At 37.7% G+C, this 22,464-nt stretch overlaps 1 protein-coding gene across 4 annotated transcripts in view; it reads right to left on the bottom strand.

Annotated features, from left to right (window-relative positions):
* LOC124787734 (puromycin-sensitive aminopeptidase) overlaps positions 1-22,464 on the bottom strand; it is a 170,273-nt gene that overhangs the window by 9,761 nt on the left and 138,048 nt on the right. For all 4 annotated transcript variants that reach the window (XM_047254585.1, XM_047254583.1, XM_047254586.1 and 1 more), the window contains exons 11-13: positions 15,492-15,691; positions 11,845-11,952; positions 3,107-3,229 (exon numbers count right to left, since the gene is read on the bottom strand). In XM_047254585.1, the coding sequence (XP_047110541.1) occupies positions 3,107-3,229; positions 11,845-11,952; positions 15,492-15,691 (431 nt within the window). The remainder of the gene's footprint in view (positions 1-3,106; positions 3,230-11,844; positions 11,953-15,491; positions 15,692-22,464) is intronic.

Below are 22,464 nucleotides of genomic sequence, written 5' to 3'. Positions count from 1 at the left end.
TCATCATCTTATTGCAGAGCATATAATAAAGTTGGTGGCATTGCCATTTACTTGACAGAAAGTATACTTATAATATCACAGAAAAGGTGTTGTGTGTGAAAAAGTTTTGTATTGATGTAAGAGTTCAAAATTGCAATCTCAAATTTGTATTTCATGCTTTTTTTCTTTGTTGTTTAATTATAATGAGCCCTCTATGGAAATTTTGATCCCCATCTATATCACTTGAATGTGCTTTGAGTAAATTGATGTCAGGCCATAGAAGAGCAAATATTATGATGCTCTGAGAAAAATAAATTTGGAATCAATAGAATAGTCTGCAAAATGGGTCTTGCAATTTGAAACCTTCATCTAGAGCTGCCCGTAATATTTCTGGTGATACGGAATCTCCTTGCCTGACTATTTCCCTAAGGTTATTAGAAGATGGAAAACTACACAAATTTTTTTGAAGAGTGACCGACCATGTTAGTGGTGAATGGCAAATTTCAAAAAATGTACAATTATCTGAGCTGTCGAAAAACTGATATTGTTTGCAAAGATAAGTTACTACATTGCAAGTTAAAAGATACAAGAGCACAAGAAGACTGACTGACTGAGATTGTGGTAGAACAATCCCATTTAGAAGCAGACCACCAGAACAACCAGGAACGAGATAACTGAACATAAAATTATTTTTGGTTGAACAAAACTTGTTCCAAGCATAAATCTGCTGGGACTCTTGTCATCAAAGAAACTGTAGATCAGAATGTGCAACAATAATTTTGACACTAGGAGGACCAGAATTAGCAAACTACTCGGAAGGACTGCTACCTGTCTTTTCACCGATGATGTTGACCTCTCAATTCAGACTTTAAATGTCACTAGTGTATTACGCATACTCTACCAGTGTGATATGCTTAAACTTTCCACAGAAACTATATTCCCAATATTCACTGAAACTGAACTTGGATACTAAAGTTACAAATGCAAATAAACATGTAATTATAAGGTAACATTTTTTATCTCTGTGGCTTGTTCTCAGTTAATGCCCAAACAGACCATAAACATATATTTATTAGGAAATACAAATGGAAATTGACAAACTGCTGTGGCAATTATAGAATATGACACTTTTTCGATCAAAGCCACCATCTTTATCAAAAAAGTTTGCACGCGTGTACTGAACATTTAATGCACATGGACCACATATGAATTTCTTGTACTGCAAACACAGATTTTTAGTTTTGTTTGAACTTTTGCATGCTCCTACCTGGCAGGTCTTACATACGAGGATTGGAACTTTAATAGTGGCAACTATTTATTTACAGCTCGTTCAAACTGGATAAGTGTTTCAAAGTTTCACTGACCTTCAAAGTAGTCACCAGCATTGTGTAGACAGTTCGAGCAGTGTCGTTTATTGCCCAAGGAATTTGTAGCAGTTCTGAAGCAAATGCTGTGAAGTGTTTCCTTCAGTTTAGAAATCGAGTTGAACTTATGAGGGCTTAAGTCAGGGGTGTGCAGTAAGTGGTATAGCACTTAGCAACCCCATCAGTCAAACAAATCAGTAACAGCTTGCACTGCATGTGCTTGAGCATTGTTCTGCAAAATGATGGTCAGGTCCTGCAGAAAGTGTCATCACTTCTGTCTCTATGCTGTTCATTTTTGGCACACAACCTATGACCAGCTTAGAGACAGAAGTGATGACATTTTCTGCACGACCTGGCTGTTACTGATTTGTTTGACTGATGGGGCTGCTAAGTGCTATACCATCTACTGCACTTCACTGACTTAAGCCCACACGAGTTCAACTCAATATCTAAACTGAAGGAAACACTTCATGGCATTCACTTCAGAACTGCTACAAATCAGTCCGGCAATAGACCACGCCGCTCGAACTGCCAATACAACTGGCACTGCTAAGAATATCCTATGACTTCCACATCGCTGGCAACGGGTTATACATAATGCTGGTGACTACTTTGAAGGTCAGTAAAACTTTGAAACACATATCTATTTTGTAAGAGCTGTAAATAAATAGTTGCCACTATTAAAGTTCCAACCCTCGTACTTCAGTGGTTGCAATGTATGTATGAACAAGTCCTTTCCTTGATTGTAAATACACAGAGGGGAGTTGCTCTGCTAATCTGAAAAGAAACTTTCGCCGATAAATTTTTCTCCTGTTGTCTTTCTGTAGATGATCCAGGTGTTTGATTCGGCAATGTCCATCTCTGGTAGCCAAGCTTGACAGTGTACCGACAAGGCATCTGGCCCAAAATATTGCATACAAATTTTGTGGACTTGCAGAAGCTCGTCTGAATGGAAACAATGGCGCATCATCATAATGAGGACCGCTAAATTTCTGCACATTACAACAATGCATTGACATAGAACGCATCTCCAGTATGGCCACTGTTCCACTAAATAAAGTAAAATGGAAAGAAGAAGAGGGAATGAGATCACAACAATGAAATAAAATGAGGTAAGCAGATGCAAAAATCCGCTGTTGCATCTTTAAAGACATCAAAAGTAAGAAATATTACACTGGTCAAAATAACTGGCTGTGGTCCTCCAAGGTAAAAATGTTTATAATTTGTTCAGTTCTGTCATAAATATTTGTCTTTTACAGAAATTAGACCACCAAAATACATTAAAAGTATTGAAATATAAGCCCCTTAAAAGTATGCTATTTAATTAATGTAAAAATAATGCTCACCAGTCAGATTGGACTTTTGAGAGACTACTATGAAATAAGAATAATTTCCTTTCAAACTGGCCCTACCAACATCTAACACAATGATGCCATCTGTATTAGCATGACAACTGTCAGCTGTTCCCTATGAAGGCGAAGGAGGTTAGCAAAGAAAGCTCAAGTTTTTAGTCTAATCTGATACAGCTAGAAAACCAATGTTTTACATAATAATGCTGTCATGAGGAACTTAATTTCTACATCTGCAATTTAATTTGACAGGACTTCTTGTGGTTAAGCAAATTCCCAGTGTAAAGGGTTGGCTCTGTCTTTGCAAACAAGGAGAAATTCATTCAGAACAAACCTGCTGGCACAAATGTGATAACCCAAAATGTTATTACATACTGGCATTTTGCAAGGAAATGGGAGGAACACTTAACATACCTCATAACGATTCATCAGTTCCTGCCAATTTTCCTTGAAAAAGTTCCAGGCAAGCTCTCTCCCAACTTTTGTCATTGCCACAGAAATAATGACAAATACTGTATCTTGAGAACGAACTTCTTCCTGGAAATAAATTGCAGATTTTAATTAGACAGTCTTGCTTATAGAAAAAATATATAATTTATAACTAGGGCTCAAATCCAGATGCAGCATTACAACAAGCAGAGTGAAGAGGCTATAAACCATCTCACAGCAATGAGCAATGCAAGACCTAGGATATCACAGTTAATTTATCTGAGCTTTATAATTGGCAGACTCAATAGTTAAGGTTGCACAGATTCTCCTTCAACTATACTAAATTTAAACTTGCTTTGTACGTCCATCTGCTACTAAATATCTTGATGAACAATGTGGAACAGCCAGTGATGAAGTTTTACTATCTAATAATAAATATTTGGATCATCTATAGTGTTTCATAACAAACCTTTTGATTTTGTAATAATATATGTTATTGTGGTGACTTCATTCCAAATACTACAAAAATACCTCCTGCTGCATTGCACTAAATGAATTTGATATTACTCAAATGTACTATTATTTTCTAATATTTGCAGTGGGTGCTACACACATCCATTATATCACTTCAGTGCTGGAAGTACAACAAAATCAAGTACATTTTCAACCCTCTCATTTCTGTAACCAAATACGACATGCCTTACAGGCAGGAGCAACAGTACTTGATCATGTAACACTGATTGCCAAATGTAGTGATTCTTGCAGTTTTCTTTGGATGGTGATTAAATTTTTTTAACTGCCTGAAGCAGTAACTCCCTTGGCATTGATATTCAGGTGACTGAATCGTAAAAAATTCGAAACCGATAGGTAAAACAGCATTTTCATATGAACATCTATAAGAAAGTGCTGTTTTAGCAAAACTGAAAAAGCAGTGAGATAACAGCAGAGATATTGCAAAATTTTCAGTGTCATTTAACCAACAATAATGTTTAATGATTAATCTTAGTAAAATAATGATCAATCTCTTTTCTTACATACATACATACATACATACATACATACATACATACATACACCAAATCTAACCTGATCTTTTATCTAAATGAATCTGGCAGTTTTAGTATATTAAAAATAAACAACTACTAAAAGAAAATACAATGGACAGTTTCTTATCAGTACTAGTGTTACCCTTTGGTTTATAGTCTCCTTGGAAAAGAAGCACAGTGTAATTTCTATCAGAAAAGAACCGCAATATCTTAATACAAATACACTCATCCCTGTTGATGCCAGACCAAATTGAACAATAAGTTTTCAATAAATTCACTGGAGATACATTGTGGATTATGTGCATAAAGCAACTTCATAACAACATTTAATATTATAATCTCTGAATAACAATACAACAAATGTACTGCACTTTATTTATTATACAACTACAAGTATCATGACACTTGAAAAGGGCCAACACTTCCATGGGACACTGAAATTAACATATTACAACCAAAAGAAGATCCCGAAAATAAGTACATAACACTGCAAAAAGCTCTGATTTTTCAAGTATTGGGTAGGAAATCATCTGTCCCCTTTTCAATGAAATCATACTGACGCTTTTAGCAGTTTAACAAAACCACAGAACTCTGCAGTTTGGAAAGTTGTGTGTTGAAATCAATAAAAATGTAAATGATAACTAAACTTCATTCAGAAATGAAAATCATTTAACTGTATCATATGATTATTTCTTTTGTCAATACTTGGTCATGGCAACTATCTTTTTTCATTTCTGTGCAGAATTTTCTATTCTCAACTTAGATGAATCAATAAGCACAGAAAAGAAGAGAGTGAAAGGAGTAATGTAAAATTAAGACTTTTACTCTGATATGATTTCTTTAAAACAGACAGGTGTAATTAACTGCAAGTGCAAGCTAGTGGTACGAAGGCTTTATGTAACCTCTTTCATGGTGTAAATCTTAATAGAAACTGTTCATTAATTATAAAATTTGTTGAACTACATATTTTTAGAGTTCATTATAAAAAATATTTTACTCTACTATAGTGTAATCAAAGTATTTTAAACAAGCTTCAGTCTCAGTTCACAACGAAAAACACAGCTCAAATGCAACATGCTATGACTGCATCACATGTTGTTTGCTATTAGGCGGGAAGGAGCATGGTAAGAGGAATGTGCTCCATGCACATGCGCAACATACATGAAGTCCTAATGGAAAACATTAGATACCAAACAGTATCCAGTTCACATAATTATCATGTTGTGAGCATTGTGAATTGTACCAATAAGAAGTGGTCCTTTTGCTGTGTTGCTATGATGCAATTATAATAGATCACTATGTAATGGAAAAAGAGTTCAGGGAAAGACATTTCATGCTTCCACAGTTGCAAAATACTTCGACAATTAACAGAAAAAAGTGAAGATGTCGGCTGCCAATGTTTCGTGTCTCATCGCCAGCATTAATAATAATAATAGTAATAATAATAATAATAATAATAATAATAATAATGATGACTATGATGGTGATGCAGAGTAGGTCTGGGGTATCACAACTACCCTCCACCATGCACAGCATGGGTACACTGTTAGATGATTGCCAAACTGGGATCTAACAATTATGGAAAAAGGAGGGCTGTATTTCCATTATGGGTCAGTTTTACTGTTGTAGATACATGGGGGTTGGGGGTGGACTATGCGAGCAAGGTGGTGTTCGTACATTTGTTTCACTAAGTGTAACCTTCATCACATTGTGAACACATTAATGACAGTATTTCAAAAAACAAAATGTAATTATTGGTAAATTTTGTAGTTATTACAGTTTTACAAAACGGTGATAATAGAATTGATCTTTTAAAAATAATTTGGTTTCATGACTGAAATACCAGGTTTGCAAGAATATAGGCTTCATGCAAATACAGGCCGCACCTAAACTTCTGACACGAATTACAGTAAAAAGTCTATCTCTAATATTGATCACACTACTAAAGTTGTGAAAAATTCAATTCAACATTACTTTGTGTTGCATCTCTCTCCTCCTCCGTTTTCAACTCCCTCATAACTACAGTTCTACTATTAAGTTGGCAGAATAGAATGGATATGCTGAAATCTTAGTTTGATCCACTCTGCCCCTAGATGGCAGACTATCTACAACTGACTTGTACATGTCTGTTGTCACTGCTATGAAAATACTATATCGGGAGGTCTGGTGATGTGACTAATTTAAAGGACAGTGTAAGGAAGCTGAGAGTGAGAGGAAAGTTGAGCTTTTGGTTTGTGAGTGACGATGGGAAAGGGTTGTACTAGCTATATACATTTAAACTCAAATGAACAGCAATACAAAGGACATGAAAAGCAGGAATCTGGACACAGATTTGAAGTTGTTAAAAAAGACTTTCCTCAATTGTGTGCAAAAAAGAAAAAAAAACTCCTAAACAGTACAAAAAGTCCATGCGCATTTCAAGGGCAAAAGTGCAAATATCCATATGTGGAAAGAGACGTTCTTGACTTTGTAATTTAAAATAGGAAATGTGGAAGTGCCATTATGATAGAAATGATTCGAACTGAAAGCTGGAAAGTAGCACGTAAAAGAAACAGTTTGCTGGTAGAATTTAAAGTTTCATAATCGTAGGTTTGGCGATTTATGCAACAAAACAATCAATCTGTTCGGTGCAGAATTACAACTGCACAAAAACTGCCACAAACTTATGAAAAGTTTGATATCTTTTCAGCTTTACATAATCCAACTTCAACACAAAAATTTTTGTTCACTTTGCCACATAGGGAATGCAGACCAAACACTGATCTATTTTGATACACTCGGCAGCACTATGGTAAATAATGTAGGCAAACTTAGTGTGCAAATACGTACCTGTGGTGCTGAAAAGTAGTGGTGCACAATGATATTATGGCTGATGGACAAAAAGTGCCTCTGTGTGGTTTTTAACTTTAACTACCCCCCCCCCTCCCCCCCCCCCCCCCCCCCGCCAAAAAGGGTGGACGTCCCACCTGGTATCATTTTGAGAGGTTGAGATGGTGGGTGGATGACAGAGGAACTGGTCCTAGACAATTTTGTGGGGACGCTGGTGACTGATTGAAACTGTCATGTAGTTATTATTCCCGGCAGCATGACAAGTGTGATGCAACCTTTGGATGTGTATCAAATCATCCATTCAAGACTAGTATGTCAGTTCTAGTGAGTGAGATTACATAAAGAGCAAGCCAACTTTGATGCCAGGAGGCCGTTTGCAGCACGCTTCTTTGGCAGAAGTGTTCCATCTGATTTTGGCTGCTTGGTGGTCAATATTGGAAGAACTTCATGAAATGTGTGTGTGTGTGTGTGTGTGTGTGTGTGTGTGTGTGGCGGAGGGGGGGGGAGAACGGAATTTCCAATCATCTTGATAAGACTGAAGATGACCTCCTTTGTGGTAGTGACTGAGCAACATTCTCGATCATCTAGCTAGGGTGAAGAACCAGACACCGGTGATGCTGAGAAGTGTTGCGCTTGAAAGACGACATGTTTACGCCAGTGACTGTTAAACTTTTATTTCCACTATTCAAATATCGGCCTTAGGCCATTATCAAGTGCAGCTGCACAAAAATTGTATATTTTGACTTTCTGCTGATTACACAATTTGAAAAATGCAGCTATATAACCATGTTTACTTACATGTTTTAGCTTTAAGCCATGTCAACTTTACACACACTGACACATTTAAATGTCGTTGTCATTTGTTTGTTATATACATTCGTAACACTGCTAAGTAGTGCGTGCACACATGTTCACATATCTTAAAACAGCACAGTCTGTACATACACATGTTTGTTCCACCATCACTAGTAACTTTTGCACTAAACCACAGCATCGAACAACTGTTTACAGACTACTTGTAACCATTTTGGCGCATAAACGGATTACAGATATAATTCTTGTTCTGAGTACAGTGCCATTGCAGTCCAGGAACTGTATATAACAGTTAATGACATATAAATGTGTCAGTGTATGTAAAGTTGACACGGCTTAAAGCCAAAACACGTAAGTAAACATGGTGATATAAATCCATTTTTCAAATTGTGTAATAGGCCAAATGTCAAAATACACAATGAGTTTAGTAAAATATTTTATAAATAATTTGTATTTCAGCTGCACTTGATAATGGCCTAAGGCCGAAATTGCAATAGTGGAAATAAAAAATTTGACAGTCACTGGCGTAAACATGATGTCTTTCAAAAAATTTTACGTGACTGTGAACCCCAGTTATGAAAAGTTAAATGATTCTGCTTGATTTGGATAAAACTGATAGTCTGGAGTACACAACACAAAATTTTTCTCCGTGTCATTCTCCATCTCAGCCATACGACTATGGAACGCGCTCCCCTGTGATCTGCGTCTTATCCAGAACCACTCAACATTCAAGAGGGAACTCAAGACTTACATATTAGGGACGGTATAGCCACCATTGTTGTGCCCCTCTCATCTCTTCTTCCTCCTCTCCATCATAGCTTCGAATTTTACCATTCTATTTCTCTTCCTCTAACCTATCTACCTCTTCTATATCTCTTTCACCCCATTCTATCGTCTTATGTCCCTGCTTGATGAGAATAACTCACAAGCTGCAAGAATATAACGAGAAAATTCCCAACTAGCAATAGGACTGACATTCATAAAAGAAAAATATGTTTACTTTCATATACATAGTCATTACTATTACTATTATTATTATTATTATTCTTGATTGTTATAATTATTTTTTGATTGTTATAATTATCATTGTACTACTTTTATAATCTCTATTTTTTTCTTTAACATTAATACTGTATAACATGTTATATGTCCTTAATGTTCTGTAGAAACTGAAATTTGTTGAATCTGAGTATGCCTGGTTAGGTGTAAGAGAGGGCCTGAAGACCCTAATCTTGCCAGGTAAAATAAATGCATAAATAAATAAATAAATAAATAAATCAGTCACACTGTGTAATGTAGCTGTGCGTTCATATTCTTAGTAATGTATTTGCAACAAAAGCAGTAAAAATGTATTGTTGTCAATCTATTTTATGATGTGTCTGTCTAATCTAGATTTGATAACAATTCCTCGTTTGTGTGGCCCAGTGTTTGTAAATGCTTTACGCTTATTGAAGGTATCTAATATCCGTATTTGCAACTACTAGACATGTAGAAGCAGATGATATTTCCAGATGTAAGAAGAAATCAGACAAAAATGCTACAGCTGATAATGTTTCCGAAAGATAAAACAAAATGCGTAAAGTAAAATATATGGATTAGAAGTGGCAACATTGATTTCGAATTCCTTTAATAGTAAGTTTGATTTATCCAGTAGCTGCTACATATTTTGTAGCAATGAGTAGCTTCATCGAACATATCATGAAATTTAAACCCTATCAAATTCAAACACACACAACAATTCTGCAATTTGGAATTCCACGTGTTACGTACGTCTGCTTATGTTTACAAGCAAGTAGATGGGCTGAACACACTGTTGTCTATTAACTATGGATGGCTATGTTGGCTGTGTTGAAACAGCTGTTGGTACTGAGGCAATTTACTTATAATGAAACATCGACTCCCATCAGTTGCCCCACCATGCCGCCTTAGAAAGTGAACCATCTGTTGCAGTTCCATGAAACAAAGTTGCTTTAATTTTTTTTAAGAACAGAACAGTAACTGTATTAAGTTACTTCAATCACTGGCCGTGTCACGATTTTTTAAGCCAAAATTTAGGAAAAAAGTGTGGCCAATATTTGCACAAATATGGTACAATGAACCCTTTTGTTTTTACCAATCAGAAAATTACATTTTACCCTTTGGGTTAATTACCTCCAGGTTGGGAACCCCTGCCTTAAGAACTATGAGCTCTTGTTCATCTTTCTTACCATGAAACACATCTCTCCTACTGAAGAATTGCTCAATATATCTTAAGAGTAATAAGCACTTGTTCATATTCACTACCGTGAAATTCGTCTCTCCTACAGAAAAACTGCTCACAGCTCTTAAGGTATGATTGTAAAGTCCATGGTTACTGGCCTTTTTTTGTTTGTAAAGAGATGGTTCCTGTCATATCCCTGAATACTGACCAGTCCTCCGGGGACGTCTTGCATGAGTTCTTAGCGCAACTGAGATAGTTTGGCAGCAACTTGCTGTGACTAATAAAGATCAGTGAGGGGTTACACAGTTTTAACTAACACAACACTTCCACTATGACAATAAAATAATCAATTATTGACAACATAATGTAGGAGACACACACACACACACACACACACACACACACACACACACACACACAGGTTTAGCTTTTACAAGCTTTTGGAGCCAGTGGCTCCACCCCCTGGCAGAAGAGTGGAAGGAAGAGGGGTAAAGGAAAAGTACTGGAGAGGCTTAGAGGGAAAGAGGTAAAGTTAGGAAAAGTCACTCAGAACCCTAGATCAGGGGAGACTTACTGGACGGGATGAGGACAGACAGACTTGGGGATTGGACCGGATGAGATTTGAAAACCTGAGAGCTTAAAGGTGGAAGGCAGAGTAAGATGCAAGACAGAGATTACTACTAAAACATCATGCACTGGTTAATAACAGTGAAAAGCTAAGTACATTGTATGTAACACAGGTGGGAGGGGGGACAGCGAAAAATAGACAGGTCAGAAAATGAAAGATGTACAAAACTAAAATGGAGTGAAGAAAGGAGTAGTTACTGTGAAGAAATGCCGAGACGGAAGGAATTAACATAAATTAAGGCCAGATAGGTGGCAATAGTTCCCACCTGCAGAGTTCTGAGAAACTGATGTCTGGGGGAAGAATCCAGATGGCACATGTGGTGAAACAGGCACTGAGCTCATGACTTTCATGTTGTGGAGTGTGCTCTATCACATGATATTGTGTGTTGCTGGTATACACACTCTGCCTACAGCCATATATCCTAACTGATAACTGGGTGGTAGTCATGCCAATGTAAAAGTCCAAACTGTGTACGTAACAGCTGGTATATGACGTATCATTTCACACGTGGCTCTCCCTTTGATAGTAAATGTTTGTCAGTTACAGGACTGGAATAGGTGGTGGTAGGAGGGTGCACAGGGCAAGTTTTGCAGTGGGGACAGTGACAGTGGTAGGAGCCATAGGGTATGAAGATGGGTGCAGAAGGAGTGTAGTGACTGACAAGGATATAGCAGAGATTGAGAGGGTGACGAAAAGCTATGCTAGGTGTGGTGGGCAAAATCTCAAGACAGAATGGATCTCAGGGCATGGTTTTAGAAAGACATGGCCTTGTCAAGGAAGCTGATTAATACATAAAAGACCACGATAATACTGGGTGACAAGTGGTTTGCTCCGAAGTGGTTTTTTGGAGGGATCAGCAGTACCAGGATTGAATGTGACAGCCTGGGAAATCTGCTTTTGAACTAGGCTGTTGGGAGGATTACGTCCAGTGAAGGCTCAGGTCAGAGTGGTTATTATCAAATGTTATTAAGATCCTTACGCAAAGACTGAGAAACAAATACAGTGAAATGTGATTACCACATTTATCATTAAAATATCATCTCTGTAGTTTGATTTTTATGAAATTCTAGGCTTCTCTGTTTCAGCATTGTCGTAAAAATTCTGATTAATGTATGGCAAGAAAACAGAAATACAAGAAATCAGAACCAACAAAAAAATTAATACATCAATATGCAGCCATAATACTATTATTAACGAAACTACTCACAGACATTGCAAAATCCAGCACCTTCTTCAGAATGGCCTCATTACCAATAGCTCCAAGGGCTCTTGATATCCTGTCTTTTTCTTCATGTAGATCAGCTTCTCTGTATAACTATACAAGTAATTTCAGTTAGCAGCAATAATATTAATTAAATGTTACATAACATAATACAAAACACATTAGATTCGTTAAGAAGAACTTTTACGAAGGTAATTATCAAACAGTATTTGAAACACAGATGTAAAAACTTACTTACAACAAATATGTTACGAAAATATAAGTTGTTGTAGTAATAAAGCAAAATTTAAAGATGTACTCATTTTATAAACCTAATATAAAGAAATAATACTGAATAGAGCAGTCAAGAAATGTGTACTATGTAGACCATAGGCAATGATATTATTCAGTGCACTCACAAATAAAAAACCACAAAAATATCGAGCTGTGTTTTCTTTTATTCTTCTCACACTGTCTGTCCCATTGCCTTCATCTATTTTTTTCTTGTATTTAAGTTATCGTGATTCTTATCAATGTATTTCAAATTCTCATATATTCTGCTGTTTTGTCACATGAACATCTCTGCTGCAGTAAAATGTAATTCTTCATACTTACTGTTCTGTAGCTGAACTTGTGTATTTCTAACTATGTTAAAATTTCCAACGATACCTCTTACTCTGTTTCTGCATCATCTCCTATAAGTAATACCTTTTCAAGTTTTTCTCCAATACTGTACAGCACATGCCTTGTATTTTTTCTATTAGGACTGTCTGTATAATTTAAATGGTTATATATTTAGTTGTTCTACCATTCATACATAAACTCTTCTATTGAGCATAATTCTTCACACTTACATATATAAACCTATCACTCGTTTAATATTTATAACAGTAGCAAATTTATGTTCAGATGTAGCAATCTTTTTTTGTATCCTTGTGTACACCAGCTTTTTCTCCATGTTTAGTCTTAATGATTTTTGGTTTGTTCTACTCACATCTATTTACCAATGATGATAGTTATGCTGCTTCTGTACCTCACTCTCCATATACGAGGGTCGTCTGAAGAGTTCTCAGAATCACCATGAAATATCAGCGCTAGCTGTAAACACTTACCATGTCAGTGCTCTTGGAAGAGAGCAGTGGCGGTGACATGGCTCTGTTCTTGTTCCCGCGTAATGATTTGCAAAAATGGAGGAAGAGGGGAGGGGGGAATCAATCAAGATTTGAGCAGTGATTAAGTACTTCGTAAAGAAAGGGATGAAAGCAAAGGACATTCATGCCGATTTCCAGAATATATTGGGGGACACTGCTCCTTCACATTCATCTGTTGCCAAGTGGACAAATGGATTTAAATTTGGTCAGAAGAGCTCAGATGATGATCCGCACAGTGGTCGGCCAAAATGTGTCAAAATTCCAGAAATCATTGCAAAAGTGGTCATGGAGCATCACCGATTGAAAGTGCATGAAATTGCTCATGCTTGCCAGATGTCATCTGAAAGGATGTATCACATTTTAACTGAAGAATTAGAAATGAAAAAAATATCTGCAAGACAGGTGCCGTGACACTTGATGCTGGATCAAAAACATGTGCCATCGCTTTGGCAAAATTACACGAACTAAGGTATGAATTGTTGCCACACCTGCCTTATTCACCTGATACGGAGAACTGATAGCCAGAGTTGACAACTATTTTGCAGGCCTGGAGGAAACTCATTTTCGAGATGGGATCAAGGCACTGGACCAAGTGCATTGATATACAAGGAGACTACACTGAAAAATAAAGTTTCGGTGATGTAAGTACCTTTTTTCTATTCCATTCCGAGAACTTTTCAAACCACCCTACTTCAATATCTTTTATCAACGGTATTGATCAGTAAAGCATCCTCTTTGATGACGGTAGTTACTGTCTGATAATGGTATTGTAAACTGAAAACCATTTCACTATGTAGATTAATACTGAAGGACATTCAGAATTTTGTGTTTTTCATTCTCAAATATGTAGTAGTTCTGGCAAATAGTGACGGAAGAATCAATTAATGGGAATGGAGATTAACCAATCTCCACCGTGGTATCACTCGTCACTACAGGTGTTTTGGGCTACTGCCTTTGTAATATCACTGTCACAAAAGTTCTACACGATATTGCACTTAGAAAGGAAAGTGACACAAGTAAACAAAACAGCAATTTATATCACTGGAAAATACGTGTGAAGTGCCCCAACGTATACGAAAAACATCACATTGCTATCTCACAATCTGTCCACTTCAGAACAGTTGTGTCAGTTTTGTTGTAGGCTATTTCATGTTTTGCCATGGCACCGGAGCATTGCTACTGGCAGGTGTGCATAGTCAGGTAGTGCCACAAATTTCTTTTCTCATCAGTACCTCCTCATTAGTTATGTGATCTCCCCACCTAATCTTCAGCAATCTTCTGTAGCACCACACTTAAAAACTTCGATTCTCTTCTTGGCTTAACTATTTATTGTGCGCATTTCACTTCCATACATGGCTACAATCCAGACAGATACCTTCATAAAATACTTTTAACACTTAAATCAATATTCAATGTTAAATTTCCGTTCTTCAGAAAGGCTTTTCTTGCCATTGCTGATCTGTATTTCACATCCTCTCTAGCTTGTGTCATCATGAGTTATTTTGCTGCCCAGATAGCAGAACTACTTTGAACAGCTCAATTCCTAACCTACTTCCCACAGCATCACCTGATTTACTTCAACTACATTCCTTTATCCTTGTCTTGCTTTTGCTTGCGTTCATCTTATATTATCCTTTCAAGACACTACCCATTCTTTTTAACTGCTCTTCCAAGCCCTTTGCTGTCTCATACAGAATTAAAATGTTATAAGCAAACTTCAAAATTTTTTATTTCTTTTCCCTCAACTTTAATTCCTACTCCAAATTTTTCTTTTGTTTCCTTTATTGCTTGCTCAATGTGCAAATCATCAGGAATAGGCTACACATGCATCTCACTCCCTTCTCAACCACTGCTTTCCTTTTATGCCCTTGATTCTGATAACTGCCATCTGGTTTCTGTACAAGTTGTAAATAGACTTTCACTCCCTGTATTTTACCCCTGCTACCTTCAGAATTTCAAAGAGAGTACTCCAGCCAATATTGTCAAAAGCTTTCTCTAAGTCTATAAATGCTATAAATGTAGGTTTGCCTTTCCTTAATCTATACTCTAAAGTACAGGTTCAATACCACTTCATGGGTTTCTACCCTTCCCCAAAATTCCCTTCTAACAGCTCTTCCATTCTTCTGTAAAGAATTCGCATTAAAATTTTGCAGCCATGACCTCTTAAACTGATAGTTCGATTATTTTCATACCTGTCAGCAACTGCTTCCTTTTGAATTCCAATAAACATTTGAAAGTATCCATCAACTTGGAGCAACCAGTATATGTAACAGTAAAATTACATTATCCAAGCAACAGCTTATTTGCATTATATAAACATTAAACTTGGTATAAACAGATTGGAAACTACCACAGAAGTTAAGATGGGGAAAAGGAAAAACCACACACACACACACACACACACACACACACACACACACACACACACACACAAAATATTTTACATGTAGAACAATTACATACTTTTTCTGGAGAAATGATTGTATTAATTAATAACCTTACCTTAAGCATTGTGTTGTATGTATCTTCATCACCGACTGACAAAACTGCTTTGTAGACGGGGCTGCGGAGATCAGCAGGCAAATGACATTTCCCATTACAGTGATGATCAAATCTCTTTTTTGCCTCTTCAATAACAGATTTTTCACCAAACCAGCCCAGTCTCCCAATAACTAGTGACCGCAACAAGGTATCAAGATGACCTAGATCCAAAAAATGTATCAATTGCTATTGGAAATAAATTCTTTAAACAAATACATGCCATTAATAAGTAATGCAACACCTTCTTTTCTGAAAGCAGGTTGGTTTTATTTAAGATTCCTATACACCATATTATTTCCCACTCTTTTGGCTACAAGACCTTATTTTTTAACGTAAAGGTTGGTACACAATGAAAAACTCTTTTAACTCCATTTGCTTTTACAGAAGTGGCAAAAGTGTGTGTGTGTGTGTGTGTGTGTGTGTGTGTGTGTGTGTGTGTGTGTGTAAGGCTCTAATTCCTATGAGAATCTGCAAAATGCCATGAGTAATGACAATAATTGACGTGGGGTACTGCTAGGGTAGCCCGTCCAGTTGCAATGATCACAGCATCCAGATGGCTTAGTGGTCAGAGCATCTTCCTAGTAAGCAGGAGACCCAGGTTCGAATCCTGGTCGAGCACAAATTTTCAATGTTGCCCACCAATTTCAATCAATGCCCGCTCGCAGTCAATGTCTGTAATTCTTTTATACAGTGGAAGCCTTGTTATTGACAAATTAGAGAACTCTTTCTTAGTCAGTGGAGTTACTGGTTACTTGAATTACAAGGTTTTCACAGACAGATGGAGTTATGAGGTTTTCACTGCCTATCATCAACACTCTCCACTCAATGCAACGGCCGTACGCCACCTTACTGGGAGGGCCTGTATGCTTGCATGGAACTGTTACCGGTCGACACCAGAACCAACGTCTTGCCATATCAATAACCTCATCATCATCATCTACATACTGCTTCCCACAGAGTACATCCTTCTTTGCGCCAAACAGATGGATGTCAGAAGGTGTGAGATCTGGGTTGTAGGGTGATCAAGAAGAATAGTCCAATTAAGTTTTGTGAGCTTCTCTTGGGAATGAAGACTTGTGTGAGGCCTTGCATTGTCATGGAGCAGAAGCTTGTTAGCATTTTTGGGGCAACAAACAGAAGACGTCGTTTCTTCAGTTTTCTGGGGGTAGCACAATACACTTCCGAGTAGACCATTGCACCATGTGGGAGGGCATTAAACACAATAACCCCTGCAGAATCCCTGAAGACCGTCGCCATGATTTTGCAGCTGAGGGTGTGGATTTGAGCATTTTCTTAAGAAGAGAGGTACTGTGACACCACTCCATGGATTGGTGTTTTGTTTACAGTTCGAAGTGTGAATCCACGTTTCATCATCTATGACAGTGTTCAAAATTTTTTTCACATTTATCCACTTAATGCGCAAGAAATTCCACACAGATGGTACTTAGTTGCTCTTTATTGTTTTCTGTTAGGTGGTGAGAGAACGCAGCAAATACATATCTTTGATTACCCCAACTAGTGGGTGAATATGTCAGCACTACCAACAGAGACGTCCAGTGGTGCAGCAAGGTGTTTGTTTTTGATCCGATTATCACCTCGAATGGGTGTGTCCGCACATTCCAATAGTGCAGGATTCACAGTTGTGTGGAACTGTCCGGCACGTGGGCGATCAGACATGTTTGCCGGACCTTGTTGCATTATGACTGATGCCTTGCTCAACAACTCACTGTTCTTCAATTCAATGCCAGGTCTCTATAGAAGTTCTGTGAGCACCTAGGAATATTTGCGATGCTCTGGTGTTCCAACAAAAGAAACTCAATGACAGCTCTATGCTTGGAACGCACCTCTGTTACAGATGCCATTTTGAATGCTACATATAGTGCCACCACCAATCTGAATTCATGGAACTATAGGGGCTGAAACAGAAATATTCCAAGATGTCTCACAACAAATTCCATATTTTTTTCAACTCAAATTGTCCAAGGAAAAAAGTGTGTTGCATTACTTAATGAATGCTCCTTGTATTTTCCTTCATGTGACATTCTCCCTCACTATTATCACAATTTTGTCTCCAAATACTTTTCTAATGCTTTCTGCCCCTCTTTTCATTTACATTCAGAGTGTGTTGTTTTTTCTACAATGGCTAGTTTTATAAAGTAACGGTTCTTTCTTGCTCCAGATGTAGTAGTACTCTTGTTCTGTCACTTCATTTTTTCAGTCATGGTACTATTATTGATATTATGAATTGATGTACCATCACAAAAGGAGCATTTGTATTTCTTCTACGCATCTGTATTATATTTACAAACTATTAAGTACTTGTTACTTCGTTAGCAGTTTTTCCATTTATCTTGAGATAGGAAGACAGAGCTTTCATCTGATGCAGAGTACCAGGAAAATAAGACTTAAAGGTGAACTGCGAGCAATACTATAAATTCTTCCCAGACATAAAAAACAGTAAAAATCATACATTGCATACTAAAAATACAAAATTCCAATAACGGGGCAAGGAATGTATGGGGTAGGGGGGGGGGGGGGGGGGGGGGGAGACTGCAAAGGACCTCCGGCAGTTGGGTGTCAATGAGAACTGGATCCAAAGTGCACAAGATCACCACCTATGGAGGAACATTATAAGGCCTGTGCATGATCTTTAGGGTCCGTGATCGTCAATATGTATGTATGTATGTATGTATGTGTGTGTGTGTGTGTGTGTGTGTGTGCATGCGTGTGTGTGTATGCATGCATGCATGCATGCATGTACTGCACGATCCACCATTAGGAATCAGTTTTCCCAAATCATCTGTTAAAGAGAATAATAGTTTCAAGTCAACTGTGTTTCTGCCTTACATTGGTGATCTTGCCTCAAAGATAGTCTGGATCCTCCAGGAACACTGTGTCAAAGTGGTCTCCCACCCTCCTATGAAGGCTACAACCCCACTTATTTCTCTTGAAGATGACCTGTTGCTTCAAAATTGACAGCATAGGCCACCTGGGGGATAGTAGATGTACTGATAATGGTTCCAACGTCATCCACCAATAGATAGCATAATGGCATAGCTGTGTCTACACTTTAACAGGCAATGCTTACAATGCGGAAGACTTAGTAAGTTGCAAATGTGTGGAGCAAACAGGAAACCATGCCACAGAGATGCATTTGTGCTTCCTGCAGTAACCTGAGTGAGTTTGAAAGGGGTCAAATTGCAGCCTTTCTAGTGACGATACTTAACAGACACACTAATTTGTGATGGGATAGTATCCTAGCATGTAATGATAACATTACAAGTAACTGGTAATGTTGGTAGCACCATTTAAATCCTTAAGTGAGAGAATGGCTATAAATTTAATATTGAGGTTTATGCCCATCAACAGCACAACCATTATAGATGAAGCATGCTAAGTTTTGGGGATGGATGGAGAAGGAAATCAGTTTGACCTTCCAGAGGAAACATTTTCTGTACACAGTTTGCAGAAATCATGAAAAATCTGAATCTGGATGGCCAGATGGTGATGTGAACTGCTGTCTTCCCAAGTTCAGTGTCTTATCATTTGGCTCAGTAGAGAAAATTTCTACGATTTAATACATTGGACAACTAACATGTAAGATGTTGCAAATGGATTTACAGTAATCCCACTATTCCTGCAGTCTAAACATGATTTGTGGGTTATGCGATATCGATAGCTACGATGCCACGGCATAGGTGCAAGTTCATAGATTGGCACTACGACACCGACGACAGGGCCCTCTAGCAGGTGCTTTCAGCTCTATGAGCGCCGCTGCAGATTCTACCCATTTTGATCAAGAGGAAACGGCCAGGGCACTACACTTCATATAGAGACTTTGCACTACTTACGACGGATCTAAAACTTCGCACCTACGTGCTCATCATTGCAAAGTTATGTAACCATTTATTAACTTGGTTTTTGCCTATAATAAACATCTATAATTTTACATGCAGTACCAAAGTGTTTTACCCCTCCTGCTCCTACTTGCTTTAGTCATTCGGCCAAACCTTTCAGTTTTCAGGAGCAGACCCACGCGCCGCCTTCCAGTCGCGATACAAAAGGTTGTACTCTTACTGCAGCCTTTTTCACGTACAGAATGGAAGTCATAGTTCTTTTATAACTGCTCAAAGAGAAAACAATCAGCTTCAGTCATAGTTTACTGATCGAATGCAAATTACGTTGACTTGTTCTGCTGTGAAGTCATCAAATGACTGCATTAAACACTATATTATATTGTTATGTTCAATCAGTCTTCAACTGATGCAATTCACAATTTTCTTAAGAACATTATCTGCACTACTTATGTTTCCAAATACAATGACCAGACAGATTCAACCCTGCACTACACATATGTGGGTTGGTGTAAAACTCATATAAACAAACTTTTTAATTTATGGTAGCAATTAGACAGTGACAGTTCTTTGCTAAATTCAGCTGTATTAGTGTATAATTTGTTCTGTTTCTGGCACCTACAGCTAGAGAGCTCTCTCTTCTTGTATAACCACACAGTCAAGTCTCCAGAGGAAAGCCAAATTAGTACTACTGGTGTATAATCTATAAGCCGAACAAACTGAGAGCGACTCTAACAATCTTCCTATGAATGGGACAGGAAATGTCAAAATAAAAAGACATCTTTGCCTGATGTGGCAGTTAGTATTATTGTAACTGCAATGATTGTCATAAAGGTGTCCAAAATGGCATTTCTTGTGGCACATAATATTTTTATGCTGTGTTTCTTCTAACGGTTGTCAAATAATTATCTTCAGTTTTCTTCACACCATTTCCCTCCTTTGTTTACTATCTAGTCTCAGAAATATAATGTGTATTTGAGCACAATGCATCTCACAATTGACACTTCACAAGTCCTATTAATAAAATTTTGCTAATATCCAGCAGTACCATTCAAAACACTCATTTTTGTACCAAAGCTCAATATGATTAATGTTTCCCTACTTCTTATGTAATACATACTAGTTGTAAGTGTTTGTTATATACATACTGCATCCTTCAAAAATTACTACAGAAAAAAATAAAGCTATCTGCATTGTTAAGTATGAATGTATGATTACACACATGTGAAAAGCCTGGCCTAACAAAACAGGAGAAACTTACAGGTTTGCATTTAAAAGAGTCTTTAATAGATGACTCTTTCCTCCATTAGCCCTCTTTCATGCTGCAATATCACTCCACTTACTCAAACAGATGATATCAGCTGGAATTCATTCCTCCTGATCACTTATGTACTGTAGTGCTGCCTCAATCATCTTGAACCCTTCTAAATGTAGGTTGAAATATCTCCTGTCATTTAAATTTGCCTCCAACTCTTGTGTTACTTCCCTCTTCTTCACCATTTCCACAACACCACTGTCAGTTCATCAACTTCATTATTTGCCATTCATTCTGTGGCATCCTCTTCATCAACATCCTCACGACCCAGTACATTTGTCAGCAACAAAATAATATCATCATTTCTGTCTTTGACTTCAGTTACAGTTACATGTGGGTTCAAAAATAAAATGTCCACCTTCATGGTCCAAGAATTTTCCACAACCTTACATTATCACAAGTGATATGTTCAGGGTCTGTTCCCAGACTTCAGCTAACCACCTTCTGACATCCACCAAATCAGTTCTCTTCAGAATAGTTACACGTTCTTCATTATTATCGACTGCTAATACCAACGAACTGAGGAAATGGCAGCAATACTACTACTTTCACATTTCGAGGATGCTCTGGTCCACTGGCTGACAAAGAGCAGTCTCATTTGCTGGTGAAAACAATGCCTTGATATCAGCATTTGTGAGTTAGTTATTGGTAGGACGCTAAGGCACATTATCAATAAGCAGCAGAGCATTCCTCACAAGGGAACCTCCCCATCGCACCCCCCTCAGATTTAGTTATAAGTTGGCACAGTGGATAGGCCTTGAAAAACTGAACACAGATCAATTGAGAAAACAGGAAGAAGTTGTGTGGAACTGTGAAAAAATAAGCAAAATATACAAACTGAGTAGCTCATGGTAACATATGCAACATTAAGGACGCTGGGACCGCAGGCGCGCCGTGGTCTCGTGGTAACGTGAGCAGCTGCGGAACGAGAGGTCCTTGGTTCAAATCTTCCATCGAGTGAAAACTTTAATTTTTTATTTTCAGTTTATGTGACAAACTCTTATGTTTTCATCACTTTTTTGGGAGTGATTATCACATCCACAAGAAAACCTAAATCGGGCAAGGTAGAAGAATCTTTTTACCCATTCGCCAAGTGTACAAGTTTGGTGGGTCGACCACATATTCCTGTCATGTTATGCACATGCCGTCACCAGTGTCGTATAGAATATATCAGATATGTTTTCCTGTGGAGGAATCGGTTGACCTATGACGTTGCGATCAAATGTTTTCGGTTCCGATTGGAGAGGCACGTCCTTTCGTCTACTAATCGCACGGTTTTGTGATGCGGTCGCAAAACACAGACACTAAACTTATTACAGTGAACAGAGACGTCAATGAATGAACGGACAGATAATAACTATGCGAAAATAAAGAAAGTAAAATTTTCACTCGTGGGAAGACTTGAACCGAGGACCTCTCCTTCTGCAGCTGCTCACTCTACCACGGGACCACGGCGCTCCTAAGCTCCCGTTCTCCTTTATGTTGCCTATGTGTCCAAGACTGATGACCAGTTTGTATATTTTGCTTATCTTTTCACAGTTCCACACAACTTCTTCCTGTTTTCTCAATTGATCTGTGTTCAGTTTATCAAGGCCTATCCACTGTGCCAAGTTATAACTAAATCTGAGGGGGGTGCGATGGGGAGGTTCCCTTGTCAGTAAACTGTTATCTTTCAAATATTTCTCTACAGCTGGTACAAATTCATTTTGGAACCAAGTTTCTAAAGATTTCTGAGTCCATCCATGTTTTCTTTTGACGAGTGTAA

The sequence above is a fragment of the Schistocerca piceifrons genome, chromosome 3 (genome assembly GCF_021461385.2).
Source record: "Schistocerca piceifrons isolate TAMUIC-IGC-003096 chromosome 3, iqSchPice1.1, whole genome shotgun sequence".
Classification (NCBI taxonomy): Eukaryota; Metazoa; Arthropoda; class Insecta; order Orthoptera; family Acrididae; genus Schistocerca; species Schistocerca piceifrons.
This window is presented reverse-complemented; position numbering and strand designations above follow the sequence as displayed.